The sequence below is a fragment of the Colletotrichum fructicola genome (assembly GCF_000319635.2).
Source record: "Colletotrichum fructicola Nara gc5 chromosome Unknown KSG_Nara_v1_contig03, whole genome shotgun sequence".
Classification (NCBI taxonomy): domain Eukaryota; kingdom Fungi; phylum Ascomycota; class Sordariomycetes; order Glomerellales; family Glomerellaceae; genus Colletotrichum; species Colletotrichum fructicola.
In genome coordinates this window covers 4,103,688-4,125,599 of record NW_027094053.1, presented here as the reverse complement: position 1 = coordinate 4,125,599, position 21,912 = coordinate 4,103,688, and the positions used below count along the sequence as shown (strand labels likewise).

Genomic DNA, 21,912 nt, shown 5'->3' with positions numbered 1-21,912 from the left:
CTCCCCTCATCAATTGCTAAAGGTACCTGAGTTGCTTTCTACGTACTGCAATCTGTACGCTTGGTTGATCGGTGGCTTCTCAACCTTCAGACGGCATTGGCTGGCTGCATGCTACTACCATCTTAGCCCCTGGATTTTCCTCCTTGTGTTTGGCACTTTTTGACCTCATCCGGTCGACGGCTGAGGCGGTTCCACGCTCCGGTCAATCAATCAGTGTCTGAAGAGACGGATCCGCGCGTTTGAATCCTCTGCCGTTCTCAGCTCTGAAACCTATTCCCTGTTTCTGCCAAATTGCATTTACGCAGTGCTGCAAGATGAAAGGCAAGGATCCTTCCGTTATTATCCGCTGTAAGTCCAAGTATGTTGACTCTTTTTGCTTCCAGCCATCGTCCAGCGTGTGCTGTCCGCCTCGGTGACAGTGGACAAGGAGGTCATCTCCTCCATTGGCAAAGGCGTTTTGGTGCTCGCTGCCGTTGCCCCCGGTGACACGGAGAAGGAAGCAGAAGCTCTTGCAACCAAGGTGCTGAAGCTCAAGATGTGGGATGACGACGCCGGCGGCAGATGGAAGAAGAACGTCCAGGACATTTCCGGGGAAGTTCTCTGCGGTAGGTCTGTCATGATGATGAATCAGCGCGCCGGCTTTCCTAACCTTTACAGTGTCTCAATTCACACTATTCGCTAAGATTAGTAAGAACAAGCCTGACTTCCGCCTGTCGGCAGGCGCCGAGGACGCCAAGCGGCTGTATCACCACTTCTTGCAGAAGGTCCAGGCTGGTTACGCCGCAGACAAGGTCAAAGATGGGAGATTTCAGGCAATGATGGAGGTCGCTCTCGTCAACGATGGCCCCGTAACCCTGGAGCTCAACACAGACCCTGCGCCGCCGAAGCAGTGAGTACCTGCGTCTGGCACTGCATTCGGTTTCATGGTCCCTTTGGATTGTAAGTATACCCGAGGCTTGGAGCTCTTGCTCATAGATACGGGGCAAACAATAGATGGACTACTACTTGAGCTGTTAGACTTCAACTAGATGAACATACCCTTGGTTCCAGGGTTGGGCACATAGAGAGGCCACAAGGCCATTTCCCAGGCATGCGAAACTGACATCTCCATGATTGAAAACTGCAGGAGCTGATTGGTAGATCGTCACCGACGCTGCCTTCCTCACAAACGACAAGCTGCTGACTGGCAAGCGCCAAACCGCCCTTCCTTTAGGTAAGGGGGTTGGCTCGGGCGTCGCTTCCCCCACTGCCGCGCAGGATTGCGGTGCAACACAGCTGCCCCGCGCCAGGTCTTCCTGGAGCTAGAAAGTTCCATCGCAACCCCACTTAGCTGTGAGCTCACTTGGGGAGAGGTATTCTTAACTTTGACTACTACCAACGCCGCATCGTCACTTTAAATCTTGCTCCTTTGACTTAATTCTGGTCACCACTCACAGTTGCGTCTGACTTTCACTTGGTTGAAGCTATCCACAGCTCAGACCAAACAGCAACCTCCAGCTAAATACCCAGAGACTGTGACAAGCTCTCTACCCCGCACCACTCGCACAGAGCGCAACGTCTCAGCCTGATCTTAGGTAGATCGAGACAACACCAGTTCATCCTTCCCACCTTACCAACACCACACAAACCGCAACCATGTCTGCCGACGAGACCAAGCAGGCGCGCTCCCGCGTCTTCTTCGACGTGACCATTGGTGGCAAGTCCGCCGGTCGCATTACCATGGAGCTCTACAACGATCTTGTCCCCAAAACTGCCGAGAACTTCCGCGCTCTCTGCACAGGAGAGAAGGGCTTGGGCAAGACCGGAAAGCCCCTCCACTACAAGGGATCTGGCTTCCACCGTGTTATCAAGCAGTTCATGATCCAGGGCGGTGACTTCACCGCCGGCAACGGAACTGGCGGCGAATCCATCTACGGCGAGAAGTTCGAGGACGAGGCCTTCCCCTTGAAGCATGAGCGCCCTTTCCTTCTTTCCATGGCAAACGCTGGACCTAGTAAGCTGCTCCGTACTTATTCAGCCCTGCCGTCGGTTTCAAAAACTAACCACCTACAACACAGATACAAACGGCTCTCAGTTCTTCATCACCACCGTCCCGACCCCCCACCTCGACAACAAGCACGTTGTCTTCGGTGAAGTCCTCAACGGCAAGTCTGTTGTCCGCCAGATCGAGAACCTCCAGACCGAGACTGGCGACAAGCCCGTCAAGGATGCCGTCATCGCCGACTGCGGTGAGCTCACCGGAGACGCTGCCTTGGCTGCCGATGTCAAGGCCCCTGATGCCATGGGTGATACCTACGAGGACTACCCCGAGGATTGCGCCTCCCCTCCCGACGCAAAGGAGACGCTCAAGATCGCCACGGCCTGCAAGGACTTTGGAAACAAGGCCTTCAAGGCCGGCGACTTCCAGACCGGTCTTGACAAGTACCAAAAGGGTCTGCGCTACCTCAACGAGGAGCCTGACCTCGACAACGAGCCCGCCGAGGTACAGGCCGAGCTCAAGGCCCTCCGCTTCTCCCTGAACAACAACTCGGCCCTGCTCAACATTAAGCTTGAGAACTGGGAGGATGCCGCCAAGACCGCCGGCTACGCCCTCGACATTGCTGGCATTAAGGATGCCGACCGCGCCAAGGCTCTGTACCGTCGCGGCTTCGCCAGCGTTCGCCTCAAGGATGACGAGAGCGCCATCAAGGACCTGGAGGAGGCTCACAAGCTTGTTCCCGAGGACAAGGTCATCCTCAATGAGCTCAACGCCGTCAAGCAGAAGGCTTCCGCCCGCGCGGCCAAGGAAAAGGCTGCGTACAAGAAGTTCTTCCAATAGAGTATGCTTATGCTCTGAAATGACGTGCACATTCGTCCACTTCGCTGATGTGACTATCGAGGCATCGGAGGAGCTCTACAGCGATGAGGCTGGAAAACCGACCACAGTAGCGCCTGGATTGAGGGTTGGATCGACTAGAGCGGACAACTAGGAGCCGAGCGCGGTACGACCTAGAAAAAGAGATGATGAAGACGTGACGAATTTTGGGTCTTTGGGGCGATTAAAAACCGGGTTAATTCATTTGAATTTGGGGCGTAAAGAGACGACGGATATGGCGAAGACGAAAAGAAAAACCATAGGATTCAGGTAGATACCTCCACACAATGTTCAATATTATTTACATTACACGCACATGTTCTTGTACTGCGCATCAAGTGTCTTGCGCGCGCGTCTGGTTCGTGCGGACGAGGCAAAAAGGTATCTTCTAATCCTAATGTGTCTGGGTATATTCATCGTGTCCCATGATGCGAAGGCTACCTTACACCAAGGAACCTAGCAAGCAAGAAGGGTGAAGGAAACAATCAACATCAAAAAACAACAGGGCCGAGCCTCCAACCAATGCATGGGAAGCCATTTTTGTCTTCCCTCCTTCCCGAGCGAGCAAAGCTTGCCCTGTCGGGTCAAAGAAACGCCGGGGTGGTTTCACGAATACCCATGAGAGCCCGGCTTGCCTCCCTCCCAGAGTAGTAATGCAGCAGCCATGATCGCCATCTTATACGCTCCAAATGCGCGTATCCAGATATCCTCCTCGTCGTGAGAAAAACTAAAAACAGAAGATTTTTGTGTCGTCAAAGTCCCGTGGGCTTTTGTGTTCATGTTCGTATGCGAAGAAAGTAGGCAACAAAGAAAAATAAGAGACGGCCGGTGGCCCTCAAGTGGTGTGTGTTGGTCTGTGATGCGTCCACTGATGTTGATCAGTAGCCAGTATTCCAGTTACGCTCAAAGTTCTTGCTTCGCGATACTGATGGCGACGAGTCAGGCGACTCTCCTCGAGCAAATGGCTTCATGATGCCAGACAAAATATGGCGTGTGGCTCGGCCGTTACGCTTGAGCGTCGCGAGGTGTCCTGTCGAGTGGTCCGAATGCCCAGAGTTCTGTCTCATTGAGCTCCTGTCCCGGCCACGGCGTTGCTCACGGCTTCGGGACGAAGACGTCTCCATGTACGCATCGCTGCCGGCTGATCCAGGAGGCACGAGATTGTCTTGCTCCATCCAGACCGTTGAAGCTGTAGTAGAGTTTGTTGCGGAATTGTTGTTGTGGTAGGTCGCGAATGTCATAGATTCCAGCATAGCTTGGCTGTGTTCTAGTTGATCGGCGAACTCGGATGCGGATGCAGCAAGCGATGCGGTATCGTGTAGCGACCCGTCCATCTTCGCGTAGCAGATGTCTGCACGCTCTTGCAAGCTCATGCACATCTCGTTGAAGATGAGAATGTCGTCTTCACCGCCAGCAGGTTTGGACACCTCGCCATTGCCAATAGGGTTTGCGTCAGTCCACATCTTTACCAAGGCAGCAAAGTTTCGGGCGTGGTCGATCAGGTGAGGCAATGCTGGGAAACCCTCCCGAGCCGTCGGAGACAGTCTGCCGAGAATGGTGATCGGAGTCGAGTAGGATGGCCCCAGAGCGACCTTATTGCGTTCGACAGGAATAGAGCAGATGGTGTCGATGTAGTCTTTGACCGATTGGCGGTTTGAACCCAGAAACTTGTTCATCGGCTCCATCCATTCCTCCTTCTTGCCAAACGTTGAGAGATTTCCCAGCGCTTGGAGCGCTTTCGCGACGAGTGTCAGCGTTCGCTGTGCTCGCGGCCGGGGATGGTCCCGTAGCAGGCCGAAGAGCTTCGGGCTCAAGATCGCAGGGCAGATGAAGCGGAGAAAGAGAAAGCCCGAGACGCTGGTGTAAGTGACGGTTCGCAGCCAATCACCGTAGCGATCTTCGGCAACAGCACGAATGTACTTGAGGATTGACCGCAACTCTGGAGGACACTTAGTCGGCTCCCGGCAGATGCATTGCCAGACCTCTGTCGTGATCTGAATGAGGCGATTCCAATGCTCTTGGACGTTCTCCCCTGGCTTCAATTTGCTGGGGTCAACCTCACAGTCGGGGTTCATCTCGTTGATCTCATAGATCTTGGCCATCAGCATCTGCTCAAGATACTCCTTGCCTGATCTCCTCATGTGGAACTCGAGAGCTTGTGTCAGCAAGGTGTTGCCTCTGAAGAGTAGGTTGGCCTCCCCTGCTAACGACTTGCCCATGTCACGCAAAACCTGTTCTCTACCGTTGTGGAATTCCAACGCCTCGCTGGACTTGAGCCTGCTGCTGTATCGGTACTTTTTCATTTGGTTTTGTGTGCCTCCGATACCATCGATTTCATCCTCTACCAGCGTCTGAAGCCACTCATTCGCATGATTGGACACCTGGAAGATGTTGAGGAAGATTTCCGAGAGGCGTCTGAGATTTCCGGGAAGGGCATCAGCAATCTGGGCAGTCAGACCAGACGGAAAGCTGTGGAGAAGAGTTGATAACGCCTGGTACTCCTTGGAGTGAAGTACCACGAGCTCTTCATGCTGAAGTTTGACGAGCATCGTACCAACGACTTGCTGTCGCTCATCGTAAATGTCGAGCCACCTTTCGAGATCTTTGCCAGGCTCCACTTGGTCGAGAGGGATGTCAACCGAACCGCATAGAACCTCCGTCAGATTGCCCGTCTTCGGCAATCCAAGTGATGCTTGCAGCTGATGGCTCCAGCTTTCAAGGTTCCCATCGACTCTCTTCAGGACAATAGAGAGAAACGGCATCATCGGGGGGAGATCTGAGAACTGGTAGTCTTCTCTCCAGAAAGGGTTCTTTGTGCCTGTCTTGATTGTTGACCGAGCTCGAACCTCGCCATCTAGGATGACCTCTGTGAGATAGTTACCAATCAGTGGATCAGCATCCCTAGACTGCCGGTCGACGAAGCTGCCAACATCTGGTGACATAATTCTTGGCTTCAGCTTGGCCTCTGTAACCCTCAGACTAATCGTCTTTTCGATTCTGAAAACCTCTCCCGTAAGATCAGAATCCAAATCGGTAACCTCAACAGCGCCTTCTGCAGATGGCTCCAACAGAAAGATGTCAGGCAGTGCGAAGGCGCGCAGGAGGACGAACCAGACCTCGAAAAGCAAACGATTCTCCAATGCGATATAGACGGGTCGGAAAATGGAGAGTTGGGTGGATATCGTGGAGTAATGGGGGAAGATGCCGATGCAGTATTCTTCGTCGAGAACAGATCTGTCCAGCTGTTGAATGGCGCATCTCGACAGCTGAGAGAGCTCTACCACAGCAATGACAGCATCACCATCGTTCGTGGTAAGCCTGATCTCGCCATTCTCCTGGAGTAGGCAGGAAACGACCCGCCATGAAGTACACGGCGATCTCAAGTCCCTGGTAGAGGGTCTTTTGACAATAGCCCTTGGAGAGCTAGCCAGTCCCTTATCCCATAGCCGGACCTGGCCAACTTTGATGAGTGCATTGGTCGTTTTTGGTGTTCCGTTCTCAGAGCCGCGCCTCCTAACTGCTGGTCTTAATTGGGTAGGGGTTGGGTTTCGGTTCGCATTGGAGAGCTTGACTTTAGGTGGCCGCATTTGCTGCCAGCATAACAACGCAGCCAGCCACAGATCTCGCTCCTCCGCGAGGAGTGGGTGTATTAGTAGATCCACAGGTGGCTGTGTGTTAGACGAAATCTCCAAGCACTTCTTGCCTTCAGGCAGCTCGGTGGGGGAGATGCGACACCCTCGCAGATCTGACACCAGGGGGACGTGGAATGGCCCATCGTTACCTGAGTCAAACATCAGGGATCCCTTCTCCTCATCAACGTAGGCGACTCCGATTTGCCAATGGCCTGATGTTTCGGTTCTGAACTCGATATCGCCTCTCATTCGACCACACAGGTTCTTCATCAACAGTAAAATGTTGTTCGCGTTTTCAGTCGGCACAGGGACAGGTAGTGAGTCCACTGAAGGTGTCGTGGCAGGAGGCGAAGTAGGACGTGAGGATTGCCGCTTGATCAGTCGCTTGCTTGACGATTTCTTTTCTCTCAAGCTGTTTGTGGCGCCTGCGGGTATCTCGGAATGGCGAGCGGGTATCACTGAAGGAAAACCCAAGGATTCAATGGGCGGCGGCGGCGAACGGGCATCGTCATAGAGCGGTTGTGACCCGGATGAAGAGAAAGACCCTAAGCGTGGCCGACCTGGGCCCTCCCTGGCCGTCGCATTCAGGAACTGCTGTCTCAATGCCCCGTCCATGGTGTGTGTTCTCGGCCGAAAGGTGTTGGGCTGCCTTAAAGGGGGGCTACTTGAATTTTGGTACGAGTCTCCGCCGTACTGGTCATTGAACACCACACCCTGCCGTCTTTGGAAGTCTCCGGGTATGGATCTCGGAGAGGTTTGAGGGGAGGTCGAGGTGAAGCCGCTGCGGGCTGAGTGTAAGCTGGCAGCCGGATCGAAAACGGAGCTGGCGGACACTGCCGGAGAGACCTCGGGGTGGTGGTACTCCGGTGTCACGGCGCGAATAGTCGGGTTCGGCGGCAGGTTGGAGCGGAAGGATGTGCGCAGGTTGTTGATCGAAGCGCGTTCCATGCCGCGGGAGGACGAGTCGGCAGCCAAAGTCTGACTTTGGGTTTGGGGCCACTCGAGACGCGGCGTAACGTTGTGACCACCGTTGTGGTAGGTTCGTCCATCCATTCCCGGTGGTGCCATGCTCATTCCATGATTTGTCCTCATTTGGGGACTGCCCGCATCTGACGTTCAGGAACTGTTTGTGCGTCTCGATATGCTGCTGTCTCTCCCAAGAACTGCACCTGGACGTCCCACGACGTCTTGTTTCCCGAAATCCCTATCCTGCACGCTTCTTATGTCCTCGAGCAATCAGCTGCTGGCCGATTCGGGTCTGCTTTCGGGGCTGATGTGTATGCCGCCACACAGCAGTAAGCATAATAGTTGCTGGCCGGTCGCCCAGAAGCTCGTGAACGGGTCTCACGGCGCGGAGTCTCGTCGCAAACGCAGCGTATCGGAGGTGACGTTGGTTGTCGCTGGGACACAGACTCTCAGCTACGAAAGTGAGATGGTGGTGCGCAGCAAGAGACCTTCGATAATTTCGGGGGGAACTTCAAAGTGCGACGCGGTGTGGTGGCAACCGTTAAGCCAGGCCAGGGCAAGGCAAAGAGCGAGCGAGCGAACGAGCGGGAGAAGAATGGATCAGCAGCGGGATGGGAGGTTGAGAGCGGGGAATTCTTGGTGGTTGATCCACAGCTTCTAAGGTGGGATGATGCAGGGTTGCAGCGAACAGCGGCCGTCCAAGATTCGAGAAGACTGGACAGTTTGGCTTCGTACGGTGTTCGGCGATGCCGCCAAAGTCAAAGTCGCACAGGCGGTGGAAGGGATTCGGGGTCGTGCCGAGAAGGGTCCTTCTGCGGGAGGGCGGCGGTGGCAGCGAACGGTAAAAAAAAAAATAAAAAAAAACCCAGAGAGAGCTGATGCGGAGAGTGGGAGATGGCCTCGACAGGGCGGCGGCGACGTGGACGACGACGACGACAAAAACGAAGGCGGCGCAGTGTTGCGGAGTCGAGAGCACAGCACGCAGCCAGCAGCGGTATGGAGTATCCGTCAGGTGAAGGACCGACCGTAGGCAGACGAGGGGGAAAAGGGCGTTAGTTAATCGAATGAAGGCTTCGGGTGGGTTGAAGTGGTATTAATTGCTTTTTCGGTTTCCCACTTCTTTTTCCTTCGTCGCAAATTCTGAGGACCCAGAACGGAGATGGACCCGGGGACCTAAATATTATTGCTGATTAGATGTTCGGCGCAGTGGAATCGAGCACCAAGGATGTCGCTGCTTGTCGTTTGAGTACAGCGTAGCGTAGCGTAGCTACCTTGGCTACTGCTAACTGCGCAGGATGTTCGGCCAGTGTGCTGCCGCGACATGCATATTAAGGCTGTCTCAAGCACCAGGGTAGGACAGGCAATCGGGCAAGGCCTGTGGGACCACGGAGGATCAGGGCAGGGAAGATGGCGAAGACTGGGGACCAGGCTAGTTGGCAAGCGAGATATCCAATGTCAGTGGACGAAGGCCTTGGAAAGAAGCATAGGAAAAGCAAGCGACGCGCATGGATGAAGGGGGCTCGAGTGAGGTTTGTCGGCGTGGGTGTGGACAAGGGGAGGGAGAAGAGAGGGTTCGGGAGTTGAAACTGAGGTGCTCGCTCGACGAACGGGTATGTCTGCCGCAATCTTGGGATGGAGTTGGGAGTTTGGGGGCTGCGCTGCCAATTGACCAAGGGAGAGCGAGGTGGTATTCGGTACCTCGGGGAAGTTGGAGACAGGCAGACGGACGACAGGCTTCGAGATGGTTGCAAGAAGATGGAAGGGTCTGAAGGGAGGGGGAGGTGAGGAGGGGGAACTTTGGACTTACAGGATCCATCAAATCCCGAGAAACACGCCCCCTATGATGCTGGTGGTGGACCGATGGCACTGCCAATAGGAGAGCAACGGCGGTGCTGCAGTGCATGCAGATAGAACGAAGCTATATCGAGCCAGCAGAGCGGAGGCTGGTGAGACAATCCCCCATACACAATAGATACGATCGATAGCTGAGGGGGCGACAAGTCGCATGCACCCTGGCGAGGGGCAAAACGTCGTCGACTTTTCCCCAACGTTGACGGGATGCTGGACTCGAATACCGAAACGGGGCGCGGCGAACTGAAGGGGACAAGCAGAGTATCGTCGGGACGTCTCGAGTAGACGGGCACGGGAGGGAAAGGAGACAGAATGGAGGCCGGCGGGAGATGGGAAAGATGGGAGAGTGAGGTGAGTGGTTGGATTCCCAGAACCAGAGTCCCTAAGGTAAGGTACGCAAGTTAGGTAAGGTACGGACGGTAGAGACGGCAAGAGCGGTAAGCACGGTAAGGTAAGCAAGCAGGTAAGGGTGGTGCAGTGCAGTGCAGTGCAGTGCAGTGCATCGAGAGACATGAACGCCAAGGACAGGAAAAGAGAGGACGGCAGAAGGTGCATCCCGTCCAGTCTCCCGCCTTCCATTGCCTTGGAGGTGTTTTGGGCCATGTCTTAGCACGCACCGCACCTCGCCCTAAACAGTAAGGCTCCAGGTCCCTAGGGGACGAACGGTACTCGATACTTTGGCTCTTGCAATTAAGGGTGTTTGCCTTGGAAACGGCACTTCAGCCATCACCGCCATGTCACGCTTGTTGTTAGATGGGACCTTCGTTTTTAGGTGATGAGGTGAGGTAAGCAGTCACCAGTGTTGAATTCAATGTAACTGTGAGGCAACATGGCACGCCCATCCCTCCCTCCCGCCTGTATGGATCGAGGGTCTCCCTCAGCATTCCCACGCCCATGGTGTTGCGTCCCTTGCGGACTCCCTGTCCTACCGGCGCAGGCGTGGTATGTACTTGTTAGCATCACGCATGTATGTGCAGACGCATCTCGACATAGGTAGCCGGTAGGTAATAAGATATCGAGGCACCTGACCGGCCCTCGTTGACCGGCCAGGCCCAAGCTCGAGCAAAGCACTGGACTCAGTTACAGTGTTCCATCCCTTCGAAAGATACAAAATACCCGGCACGGACTATGACGGCGAGGAGCGTCAGGTGCGACCTCCAGTCCGGCTGCTTTTGCTTGCTTTTCCTAGGTGCCTGGCCGGAGTGCATCTCACCGGTCTGCAAGTGCAAGTGCAAGTGCAAGTGCAAGCCAAACCCAACTGTCCGGAGGGCCATGTGTCGTCGGCGACTGAATTAAACCTTAGCCCCTTCAGCGGTCAATGGGACGAACTAACCCCAGATTCCACAGTGCCTCGTGTCTCGTCGACACCCGCGGGACACACGCCCGACACCTTCATCCCATTGTCAACCGGATGATGGACAGGAACATGAGCGGCAGTCCCTTTGTTCCAGCTGTCTGTTTCAATGCCATATCGCATTCCGCCCACCTCTACACCTCTTCTCCTCAACTCGTCTGAACCGAACCAGAATGCGAATCCGCCCTCCCGGTTCATCTCCATTCCACTGCCCCGTCACTCACACTGCCATGCCATGCCATGCCACCCCACAACACGGCGACACCCCTCATCCATGGATCACATCCAACCATCCGACACTACCGCTGCCAGCGACTATCCATTCCTCTTTTATCTATCCTGACGACTGCACCTCGCCCCTTCCACCTCAGCTCCTCTATCAGCAATAAACACCATTCGGCCTCCGCCCCTTTCTCGCCCTGCCATCAAGTAGTAGCAGCAAGACGAGCACGACTAGCAAAAGCCGTGAGTGGGTGCATCCCCAACGAAGGCTAGCCGTTCGTTCTTCCTCTCCTCGGCCGGAGCGACCAACGGTGGTGCTCGCTATCCCAGCATGCCCAGCACACCATCTCGCCCTACGCTGCCGTTCATCAAATCGACCTCTTCGGTTCGCGGCCAAGCAACATGACGATCCCTTTTCGTGCATTCGGGCCCTCCAAGAATACTCCAAAGCGCAGCCCAGACAGGCGCGGATTCGACCCTAGCACCAAACAACCCAGCATGCTGGCCTGGCGCCATGCAGCGCACGGGTGCAGCGACCGCGTGCACTGATCCCTTCCGCGCAAATCCCCCATCCGCCGCCCCTCCTCTCCGTCGGCCTTCTCGAGTCGTCGAGACCAGCTTGGAAACATGTTCGGACGAAGACGAGTGCCGCCCGGTGAGCGCCTGGTACCTGCTTCCATCTGCGTTTCAATCGTTCGTTCGCCCTAATACCACCGGCTTCGTGGTAGCGTCAGGTACCGCCGGTCCAGAACAAAGCCCGTGGCGGCGCGCACCGGGTATCGTCTCCCTGCCTCCAACGCCTTCACTTGCCGGTCATGACTTCTATTAATGGGCAACATCCTCCGCGGAGCCATCCCTCCTGTCCTCGTCTACACGCTCAATGGGAAGCTCAGTCTCTCGTCAGCGGGCCACCCCAGCAACAGCATCTGACGGAGGGCCACTCTTCCTCAGCCCGTACTAGCCAGCAACGAGACAAGCGCAACGATGCGAAGAGTCTCTCTCAGCTAGTCAAACACAAGCGAACAAGAACCCCACTGATAGTGCCCCCAAAGTGCTGCATATTGTCGTTGCTACCTTATGCGATACTTGCTCTGTCGCTCTTGGCCGGATCACTCATCATGAACAAGGTGGCATCGCGGGTGGTTGCGCCGCGCAATCGCAACACCCCGGATCATGAAGCGGGACCAATCGAAATCACCATCGGAGGCTGCATATTTTCAAACGAGAAATCCTCCGATGGATAAAGTGAATTGCAACGCAACACGAACTGCGACTCAAACCAACGACGGGTCACCTAAATCAGAGACCGAGACCAGCAGAGCCAGATTCTCACCTCATCTCACCGGCTCACCATCCTGAGCCAATCTCGCGTGTGCCGTAGCCCAGCCAGTCGGAGTGTTTTCCCGCGTCTTGTGTCCCTTCTCCCGGCTTCCTTTTCATCTGCTGCCGTGTGCCTGAAGATCGTTGCCGCAAAAAAACCTGCTTCTGCCGGCCCCCGTGCGGCCGTTTGGTATCTCGGTATCTGCAACTCTGTTTGCACGTTGATAAAAGCTGACAAGCATTCATTGGCACAGCCAGTATCCGTTCGAAATACAACATATACACGACCCTCGGACCTCTTCTCCGCCCCGCGATGCGGTGGATCGTTATATCGGTCTATCCCTTCCTTGAGACCCAAAAAGACGGGGCATTTCGTCTTTCTTCTTCGCAAACGCAGAAGAGAAAAGGAATTACACCCGGCCTGTCCCTGGGCGTTGCACAGACAGCCGATCCACTGCATCCCATCTTCTTGGGTGGTCCATATGGCCGTCCACTGTTTTCCTTTTTCTGCCCTGTCTTGCGAAAAGCATATGGGGACTGAGGAGAACAAGAAAACAAGATGGCAGCCAAAGGAGGGAGTCCACGATGGATGGAGAGCTCCGGGAGAGCGTTCATCGTCATGTCGTCGTCCTTGGACCGGTGAGCCAAAAAGCAAAGCACCGCCGCTGCGGCCCCAAGTGGTAAGGGCCCCCAGCTTTGCTTCGCTCGGTGGAGTCGTCGTTGGATTATTTTTGGTAAGTGCAGACAGATGACAGGATGAGATCGGGCGGGATCCTTGCTGTCGACGCTTGCTTTTTTCCAACACTTTCCAACAAACGCTCTTCACGGATGGCGGATGCGGATGTTGGCGTCTCTCTGCTGTCCTGCCTGTCCTGTCGTTGGTTCGAGGGAATCCTACGACGATGGTTTACCGCCACCGTGACCACGGAAGAGCTCCCCGGGCCTCGATGTCTCTTTTTGTCTGGCTTTCTGCCCGCGGCCTGCGTAATCAGATCCTGTCGTACTCGCGGGATGGCACCGTTTCACAGGACTTTGCTTGGTAACGCAAAGCCGCCCGCCCCCATTTGCAAGTTCAGCTCTGGGCATTGGTGAAGTGTACAAGCTACATACACTTATTTTCTCCAGAAACCGACGCAGCCGCGTGTAAACCAACCCGTCTCCTGCAGCATGCGCGCGCGGGGTTCGCTGCTGCTGCTAGATGCTGCACTCACTGACCTGCAACTTGCTTCTTCGATCACGGCTGAAGAAAAGAGCCCACGAGCTACTGCTGTAAGGGAGGCGGGAGAGCGGGGAGGGGAGGGAAGATCTGTATGTCCCGCCCCTCGTCGACGTGCGCTTGCTTCGAGTTGAAGCGCGGCAAAAAGGAACCCCCGACCCCTTCCGCCCGGACCGTGATAATAATATGCTGTGACTTGTCACCCGTGTGAAAATTGAAGTTTATTGAGCCCGCCCGGGTTTCCAATCAAAGTCTGACGGAGATTGAGGTTGGGTCGCCTGGGAATGTGTCGACCACGGACATGTAGCCTGCGGCGTGCGCTCTGCGCCGCACGCAACATCCCTGCGTCGGTCTGCTGGGAGGCCAGGCCCAACGTGATGGCTCCGGCGTGGGGGCCATGGGGTTGGGACAGGTTCATGAAGCGGGCACCGGGAGTCCACGTCCAGAAGTGCACTGTCCCCTTTTGGAATGAAAAAGATATGTAGTCTATAAACTCTTCTACGTCATGACTTCTCGACTTGGAAAATACACCCCATGATGGCTTCTACTCCGTATGCATGCACAGTCGAGCCCGCCCCCAAGTCTATGGATATCCCAATGCAGTTTTACCCCCGAAAATGCACCTAATTACTGAGGCCAAACAGACACGCATATCCAACGGTGTTGCCTCTATAGGCGCGAAATACACGTGGGTTCCATTACGACTGCCCCCGCAGCTCGGCCTCCGTCTCGACATTGTGCGTCCTCTTGGGCCGCTTGAAGGGGTGCGCCTCTGTGTTCAGCACCCAATCGTCAAGGCTGATGACGTCGGGCGGTGAGAAGATGAGGTAAAAGTATTTGAGCGTCTCGGAGAACCAGAAGCTCTCCATGGAGTCTGTCTTGGTCGTCATCTCCGCGTACGGGACGTTGACGTTGGAGATGGCCGAGTAGGCCAGCGGCGTCTCGGTGGCGCGCTGGATGGCCTGGAACATGTCCCACGCGGTGTCCCGCCATTCCTCGTCGCCCGTGATGCGATACATGTAAAAGATGCTCTCGATCGCCTCGGGCCGGAGCATGTAGCGGCCGTCGCGGACTTGCTTGACGCCGGCGGGCACGTCGCTGCGGCCGTAGGCCTTTTCGTCCCACTCGCAGGCGCCGTGGTCTGGTTCGTTGCACGGGTGCAGGGTCATAATCTCCGGCATGATGCCCGTAGGGAAGACCTTGTAGGCCCAAGCGCAGCCGCGGGAGATGCGCTCGCCAATATTGACGTAGGAGTCGGAGCTGAGGAGCTTGCCGGCAAGTCCGTACATGGCGCCAGCGAAGCAACCCAAGTGCTGGGCCTCGGGAGTGAGGTCCACCGAGTGAGCGGAACCGTGGGCGAAGACGTTGCCTGGAATCAGGATGTCGGTCTTGTTGGGGAGAATGGGGCGGAACAGAATATGTTTGTTGATGACGTCGAAAGACGAGGTCGTAAGCTTCTCGTACTCACTGTCGAGACCACCCAGCAGTGCGTGCATCTTTGGTAGGTACTCGTACAGCGAGTCGGCCTGAGCGCCGATGGTGAAGGAAGACTCGTCCGCCTTCTCCTCGCGATAGTTCATAAACATTGGCCACATGCCGGGTAGCTTCGTGTCGGGCTGCGTTTTCACCAAGAACTCCTTCACGCGCTCCGTGGCATCATAGTACTTCGGGTCACCGGTGATCTGCGACAACCGGGTGAACTCCATTGATAGTGAGCATCCCGCAGCAGAGGACTCGCGCTCGCCAACCTTTTGGGTGCCGTACTTTGCATCAGAGAACTTGAACCAAAACGGCGGCATGCGATTAGGCGTGTCGAAGCCCATGTATAACATGTCGCCAAGCTCGATAGCCTTGGCCAGCAAGGCGGGCTCGCTGCTGAGGTCGTAGGCGCTGATGAGCCCTCCTAGATGTCGGATGGTAGTCTCAAACATGTTGGCGGCAGACTCGGTCGTGTTAGACCAGTCGATGAGAGCGACGGTGCGGACCGCCCGACGGAACTCGTCGTGCATCCCCATGATCCAAAGGGAGTCAAGGCCATCGACCATGCTCGCTGCCCAACCGCCAAAGGTGTTCTTTCCAGCGCCCGTGACGGGTGTCAACTCGTCCCAGGTCCACGCATGCTGCTTGTAGCTGTCCCAACTGCGTCTGAAAGCGTTCACCACGGCGGCACGGCGGGATTCGATCTGTTTCTCGTGTTCGCGGTCGCGGTCCTCGTCATGTGAAAACTTCTTGTTCTTTTTGTTGGACTTCTTCCCGCTGGTGCCGAAGTCGTACTGAACGGGAGGGAGGTCGACGGGTTTGCCCTTCGGGAGCGTGCGGAGGGGCTTCTCGAGAGGGTATTCGAGGTTCAGGCTGCCCCAGTCGTAGCTCGACTTACGGTAGCGGATGCCATTGAAGGAGAGCTCGCGGGCGCTCCAGCCAGCTGGGAGGCCGGTCTGCCACAGAAAGAGCAGGGTGAGGGCAATGCCCAGGTAAATTGGTAGCCTCGCAGGGCGGCGGCGGATGGTGATCATGTTGGCGGCTCAGCGTAAGGGCAGATGGGCGGCAACGGCAGCATTTCTCGGAGCAGCTGGTTACTCATGTCTAATCCCCGCGCAAATGGTGGGAAATTGGTGTCGTTCGTTCCTCTCGACTGGCGAGAAAGGGAGGAACAGGCCGACGTTGTCGCTTGAAAGAAAACGACGTGTCGGTTCAACCAGACCTTCTGGACGTTTGGGGGAGGAAGTAAGGTCCAGGGGAAACTTGGAAGAAAAGAGGAACCCAGACACAGAGCTCCAAGGTTTGAGACCAAACAACCCGTAGGAGGTCAGGGGGACCGCTGCTTGCCGTTTCCAAGCCAAGCGGACCATCTTACCGTCGTCGATGTGCGCTGCTGCTCAACACGAACACCACACGTGTACGTAAGGAATTGCCAAGAGCTAATCCGGCTTCCCCTTTCCGAGCCAACCAGACCAGCCAGCGAGGGCGTAAAACCCAGGCGTTCGCTGAGGCTTAAGCTGGATGGGTCCGGTCTTGGGAAACACACTGCCCGCCGCACCGTGCAACTGCAACTGCAACTCCGCTGACCAGACGTTTTGCGAGGCCAAGAATCGGACGGATCGTCATAGTGGGCCGTCCATTGGATGCCGCCCGGTCTCGCGACGAGGATGCGGTCCTGGAATGGGGGGCGGCGAAAGGACCACTGTAACCTGCCTTTTCGCACGTCAGATTAAGTGCCAGCTCCCGCGCTTGAACGGGGGCCTTCCCAGTCGTTGCAATTAATTTAGGATTTTGTGGGGTATCGACCGCCGCCCCCTGTCTATCAGTGGACTGTGGGTGTGGCTGCTTCTCACCTCGCGGCACAAACAAAATGAATACGCCGGCCACCTCATTCGCTCTCCTCGGAGTGCATCCGAAGCCCGTCATATTGAAGTAAGCGCTATATTGAATGTCTTTCAAAGCAGCCTGTGGATCAATATTTGTTTTAGTGGCATTGCAAACTGCTAGCGAAATCTGGGGCATTGGGGGCTTGAGTGCAAATCAGTAAAGACCGTGATTTCTACGTAGACTCTATGGGCTAAATCTAAGCTGGAGTTGTGCAATTCCGTGTTCATTGCATCATCGCATAAGCTCTTCTCAAGACCTCTGAGCAGCAAGTTGCGTATTGCAGACTCAGATGACCGAGTCCATGTAATGATTGACCAGACCAAGCTGCCGCATGAGACGCAGACGCATGTCCTTCGCCCAAGCCGGTCATCGTCCACTTCCTCGTCCATCTCCCCATTGCTAACACTAACAGCACACTGATAACAATCTGCGAATTGCGGGCCGTTGAGGGCGCGCGAGCGATTCCCTCCGTCGGTTGCAGCTCTCGCTGGTCGGGCCATCACCCGCCTGCGGCACGTCGTCGTCGGATATCGACTCCTCGGTCTGATGGAGTATCTACCGTCGACCGGGGCCAGTCCGAGACGCCTCTGGACTGAGGCGAATTGCCTGCTCCTTCGTACAGCACCGAGCGTGGTGCGGCGAGGGCTGAAAGCCGGCGGATGATTCGGTAAGAAACCACTCGTGTGGTTGGTACAGCATGTTCCTGTCCGTATCCGTCACGCTTTTCAGTCGAAGCCGCCACCAATCTGGCTGTGGAAGGCGGTGCTAACGCTCTTCTCATCGTCGTCGTACCGGCGGGCGTAGCCGTTGCCGGTTCCCATGCGGCCACCGCTCTCGACGTACTGCTTCAAGCGGTCGCTGTGGCTGTAAGACGCGGGCCGCATTCCGTGAATAGCGTCCTGGAGGCCAGCACCCAAGCTGACACCGCCTTGACCAACACCCTTGGCGCCGATAACGCTGGCGCTGGCATCTGTGTACTCGGAGTTGGCAACGCTCTCGCCGGCGATGCTTTCAGTTGCGCGTCCACCCCTCTTGTTGCCAGAGCGGCCTGCTGCGGGTACTCCAGGCAGACCAGGCCATTGCTCAGGAGTAAAGCTGGAAAAGATTGGCGGATAGGTGGTGTTCAGGCCAGCACCGCCGAGCGAGCTGTGGATGGAAGAAACGTCGTCGGGAATGTAAGACATCATCGACCCCGAGTCAAAGTCACGCGTAGAACCAGCGCCGTTGAAGCGGTTGCCGTTGGGGAACCCGCCGCCGCCGCCGCCGTTGAACTGAGGAGGCTGGCTCATTTTTTGGCGGTAAGCAGTTCTCGGCTTGCCAAACTGCAGAAGAGAGGTCTGCAGGTTTGTCAAGGGGCCCTCGACCAAACACTTTCGCTCCTTGAAGTGAACGAGAAGGTGGTGCCAGAGCTCGTGCTTAGAGAGAACCTTTGGGTTGCCAATGATGACGAGGCCGTACTTGGCACGGGTCAAGGCGACATTGAGACGACGCGGGTCTGACAAGAAACCAATGCCCTGGTTATCGTTCGAACGGACACAGGACAAGACGATGAAATCCTTCTCACGACCCTGGAAAGCGTCGACAGACGCGACTTCGACCTCCTTGTAGCTCTCCTTCTTGAAAGTGCCAGTGTTCTGCATGGTGCTAACGATGTAGCTTCGTTGACCCTCGTACGGAGTGATGACACCGATATCCCCGGGCTTCACTCCAGCCTTGAAGAAGCGGGTGACAACCTTCTCCACGTTCGAAGCTTCAGTGCGGTTCAAGTAGGATGTACCAGATGCAGAGATCTCCTCGTTGCCAAGGTTGGACCAGAACATCATCGGCATGTCCGCAACAGGCCAGGGGAAATCCACGTCGCGGCGAAGACGCTCTCTATGTGTAACTCCGTTCTGGAGGGATCCGTCGTAGAACATGTTGGAAGGGAACTCGGACAAGCAGGGGTGCATGCGGTACTGGATGTTAAGGCGGATGGGCACCAAGCGCAGGTTGACCAGACGCTCGAACAGTGACTGGTTCAGGCCAGCCTTCGCTGCCTTCTTGTTCATAATGACGGGGCCCAATTGCTTGTGGTCACCGACCAACACAACTTGCTTGCAGCCAAGAACCAAGGGGATCATGCACTCCGGCTCAGCGGACTGGGTAGATTCATCGATCAAAACGTTGCGGAACTTCATCTTGGAAAGACGAGGGTCGCCAGCACCAACGCAAGTGCAGCAAACGACATCCGCATTGTGAAGGATGTCCCTCTCAGCGGCCTTGGTGAGCTGTTTGAACTTCTTCTCATCTTGACTGGACAACTCGCCCAATTCGCTCTTGAGCTGTGCAAGCTTAACAAGCTCTCCGTTGCTGTCGTTCATACGGACCTGCTCGTGGAGGGCAAGGAAGCTCACAGAGGACTCTACGTCTTCGCGCGACTTGGCTGTAAGACGGACAACCTTGAGACCGGTGCGGTGAATACGCTCGCAGAGTTGGTCGACAGCGACGTTGGACGGAGCGCAGACCAAAACTTGGCCGTTGTTCATCTTGCAAAGGTGGTAGATAATGGTCGCTGAAGTCACGGTCTTGCCGGTTCCGGGAGGGCCCTGAATCAAGCTAAGCGGAGTAGACAACACTGCCTTGATAGCGGCGATCTGGCTGGTGTTGAGGTCAGGAAGGCCCGGGACGCTGAACTTCTTAGGCATAGTCGTCTTCTGAGGCGCGACCGCCACGTCGTGACCGAGAAGCTTGTGGAAGATGTATCCGGAGACACTCATGTCGTCGACAGCAAAGGTCTTCATCGCATACTGCATGCGGTCATAAGATGTAGCCTTCCACACGTAGTCTGCAGAGAAGTTGTGGGTGCACTCGGTCGGGACCGTCTTCTCGTTGCCTGCCTTTCGCAACTCCAGAGTGACTTCATCGGACTGATTGTTGGGAATCTTGATGACATAGCCGACTCCCTCCCATGCAGGACGAAGCTCTCCCTTGTATCGCAGACGCATCTCGTCACCAACCGCCAGCTTCACGTCGCCAGATTCTATCTTGTGGAGCTCGAAGCTGACAAGGTGCTTGTTGTTGAGACCGTAATCCCAGCGAACTGTCAGACCGTCCTCGGATTGGGCCTCCTTGAGTTTCTTGTCGTAGTCGGACTCCATCTTGACCAGAGGACCGAAAATGTTCTGGTAGTGGTATGGGTCGTCGTACTTGAGCAAGACGGGGTGAGGATCGTCATCGATGCTGTTGGCCTTCTCGAGGTCGGCGACGGTCGCGGTAGAGTTATCCTTCCACATCTCCTCCAGCTTTGCAATCATAGGCGGGGTCAGGTGTCGTGCACGGAGTTGCTCGGCATCAGAAGGAGTCGCGACAAGCCAGGTCAGGAACGCTCGCTCCTCGATCAGGGGCTGCCATCGCGAGGTGTCCCAGCTCATGTCCTTGGAGGACGTATTGGCGGCGCATGGCTGGCGGCAAAGAAGCACGACAACGGTGTCTGACTTGGCAGGGATAAAACCCAGGAGGAAGACGTTCTTGGTTCCGCAGTTGTAGCATTCGAGCACGGTATCGCCCAAAGTCGACTCGGGGTGAAGCTGGACCTCTTTGTGACGAGCTCGGACAAGATGGTTAACGATATGGCTTGAAGTTGCGTTGCCACGAGCGCTACAGAACCACTTGTTGCAGCCAAGGCACTTGACGACGGAACTCGGTGAGTGGATTCCACAGTACCTGGGGAGGGGCCAAGTCAGCATGGTACTTGGCGCAAAGGGTGACGGTGGGCAAACTTACGCGCAGGCGTGAGGTGGAAGCTCCCTATCTTCTTCCTGAGGTCTGCCGAGGTTCAAATCCTTCATGGCCCCGACGGGCATGCTCGTCAAGCTATCGTTGTCGTCATCGTCGTACAGCTCCGTTTGGTTGTCATCGTCATCGGCGCGGCGGCGACCATCGCGGCCGCCAAACTTCCCGTAGAGAAGGCTTTCGTCGGGGTCGATGCCGGTAAAGTCGTCGGCGCCGGCCTTGATCGCCGCAGTACTGTCATTAATGAGGTGGTTCCCCAGGTGCGTAAATGCGCCTTCCATTGTCGCGATAGTTCGCTCCTCCACTTCTATCTATCTCGTTGCTGATCTTCTACTCCCTTGGGAGAAACTGGTCAGCGGAAAGTTCGGACAGAGGCAACGATTAGTTGGTCGCACAGCGGGAACAACAAGGTGCTGGCGATTATTTGGAATTGCCTGGTGCGCCATGGGAAAGCGCAACTTACTTCAGCCTTTTTGTTGTTCTCGAATATTTCGGCGTCGCAGAGCCTCGGATGGCTCAGGTCGTACGGAAGGGGATTCGAGGTGTTTAGGGAGAAGGAACGTCACATCATATCGGTGCCGAAAGTCCAAGGTTTGGTGTCGAGACCTCAAAGGTACACCAAGTAAGCGAAGATTTACCTTGAACGTATGTGTGCTCTCGTGAATTCGGCACCCGAACGATGGGAAATCAGGTCGGCCCGCCTAAAGAAAGCGGCGAAGGTGCCCAGACAGCCATTTTGGTGGGATGCGGCTATCGCCACGTGACCCTTCTGATAAGACAGGGATCATGTCCTTTCGCAGGACGTATCGATTGTGGCTACCCGGGGGCGTTAGTTAGCTACGTTAAGCGCAAAACTCCCCCTACTTACTACGTAGGAGGTGAAAAAAACAGGGTTTCTACGTAAAAAAGAGGGTTTCTACTTAGTTATATAAAAGTCGTATTTTTCTCAATTTACTATTAGAAAATAACTTTTTTAAGATTATAATATAACTTAAAACTATACTTTTTTTAGTTACTTTTTTTTAATTTTAATTACTAAAATATCTTATTAAAGTAGTATTAATTTAATATTTATTAAATAAACTATATAAATATTATATACTATATAATATCAAGGTTTTTACTTTAGTTATTTTAATAAACTTCTATTTATAATATTATTAATTTTAACTATTACTAAAGATTATAAAATATTTTACATATTAATAAAGAAATATTTAAAAGTTTTTTAAATTAGTTATAATATCTCTATATTATTCAAAAAAAAAATTAGCTAAAATTGTTAATAAAAGTTAAAAGCTTAGTTTTAATAATATTTATTATATAGCTTAATATTAATAGTTTTTTAATTATTTTACTT

At 54.9% G+C, this 21,912-nt stretch overlaps 5 protein-coding genes across 5 annotated transcripts; 2 read left to right on the top strand and 3 right to left on the bottom strand.

The window, feature by feature from the left end:
- Positions 1 to 314: 314 nt before the first annotated feature.
- DTD1 (D-aminoacyl-tRNA deacylase 1) lies at positions 315 to 893 on the top strand (the record flags this gene model as incomplete). Its single annotated transcript, XM_066151638.1, has 3 exons — positions 315 to 348; positions 384 to 605; positions 658 to 893. 3 exons carry the CDS (start codon positions 315 to 317, stop codon positions 891 to 893), a joined length of 492 nt encoding a protein of 163 aa, XP_066009188.1.
- A 742-nt stretch (positions 894 to 1,635) lies between these two features.
- On the top strand, positions 1,636 to 2,818 carry cyp41 (41 kDa peptidyl-prolyl cis-trans isomerase; the record flags this gene model as incomplete). The annotated part of the gene is made up of 2 exons (XM_032033542.1): positions 1,636 to 1,993; positions 2,058 to 2,818. 2 exons carry the CDS (start codon positions 1,636 to 1,638, stop codon positions 2,816 to 2,818), a joined length of 1,119 nt encoding a protein of 372 aa, XP_031887257.1.
- A 914-nt stretch (positions 2,819 to 3,732) lies between these two features.
- On the bottom strand, positions 3,733 to 7,554 carry BUD2 (Inhibitory regulator protein BUD2/CLA2; the record flags this gene model as incomplete). Its single annotated transcript, XM_032033541.1, has 1 exon — positions 3,733 to 7,554. The coding sequence occupies one exon, from the start codon at positions 7,552 to 7,554 to the stop codon at positions 3,733 to 3,735; it is 3,822 nt and encodes a 1,273-aa protein (XP_031887260.1).
- A 6,559-nt stretch (positions 7,555 to 14,113) lies between these two features.
- Positions 14,114 to 15,928, bottom strand: CGGC5_v005980 (Mannosyl-oligosaccharide alpha-1,2-mannosidase; the record flags this gene model as incomplete). The annotated part of the gene is made up of 1 exon (XM_032033538.1): positions 14,114 to 15,928. One exon carries the CDS (start codon positions 15,926 to 15,928, stop codon positions 14,114 to 14,116), a length of 1,815 nt encoding a protein of 604 aa, XP_031887261.1.
- Positions 15,929 to 17,506: 1,578 nt separating this feature from the next.
- On the bottom strand, positions 17,507 to 20,833 carry CGGC5_v005979 (Regulator of nonsense transcripts 1-like protein; the record flags this gene model as incomplete). The annotated part of the gene is made up of 2 exons (XM_032033537.1): positions 17,507 to 20,483; positions 20,544 to 20,833. The coding sequence occupies 2 exons, from the start codon at positions 20,831 to 20,833 to the stop codon at positions 17,507 to 17,509; spliced, it is 3,267 nt and encodes a 1,088-aa protein (XP_031887264.1).
- Positions 20,834 to 21,912: the final 1,079 nt, after the last annotated feature.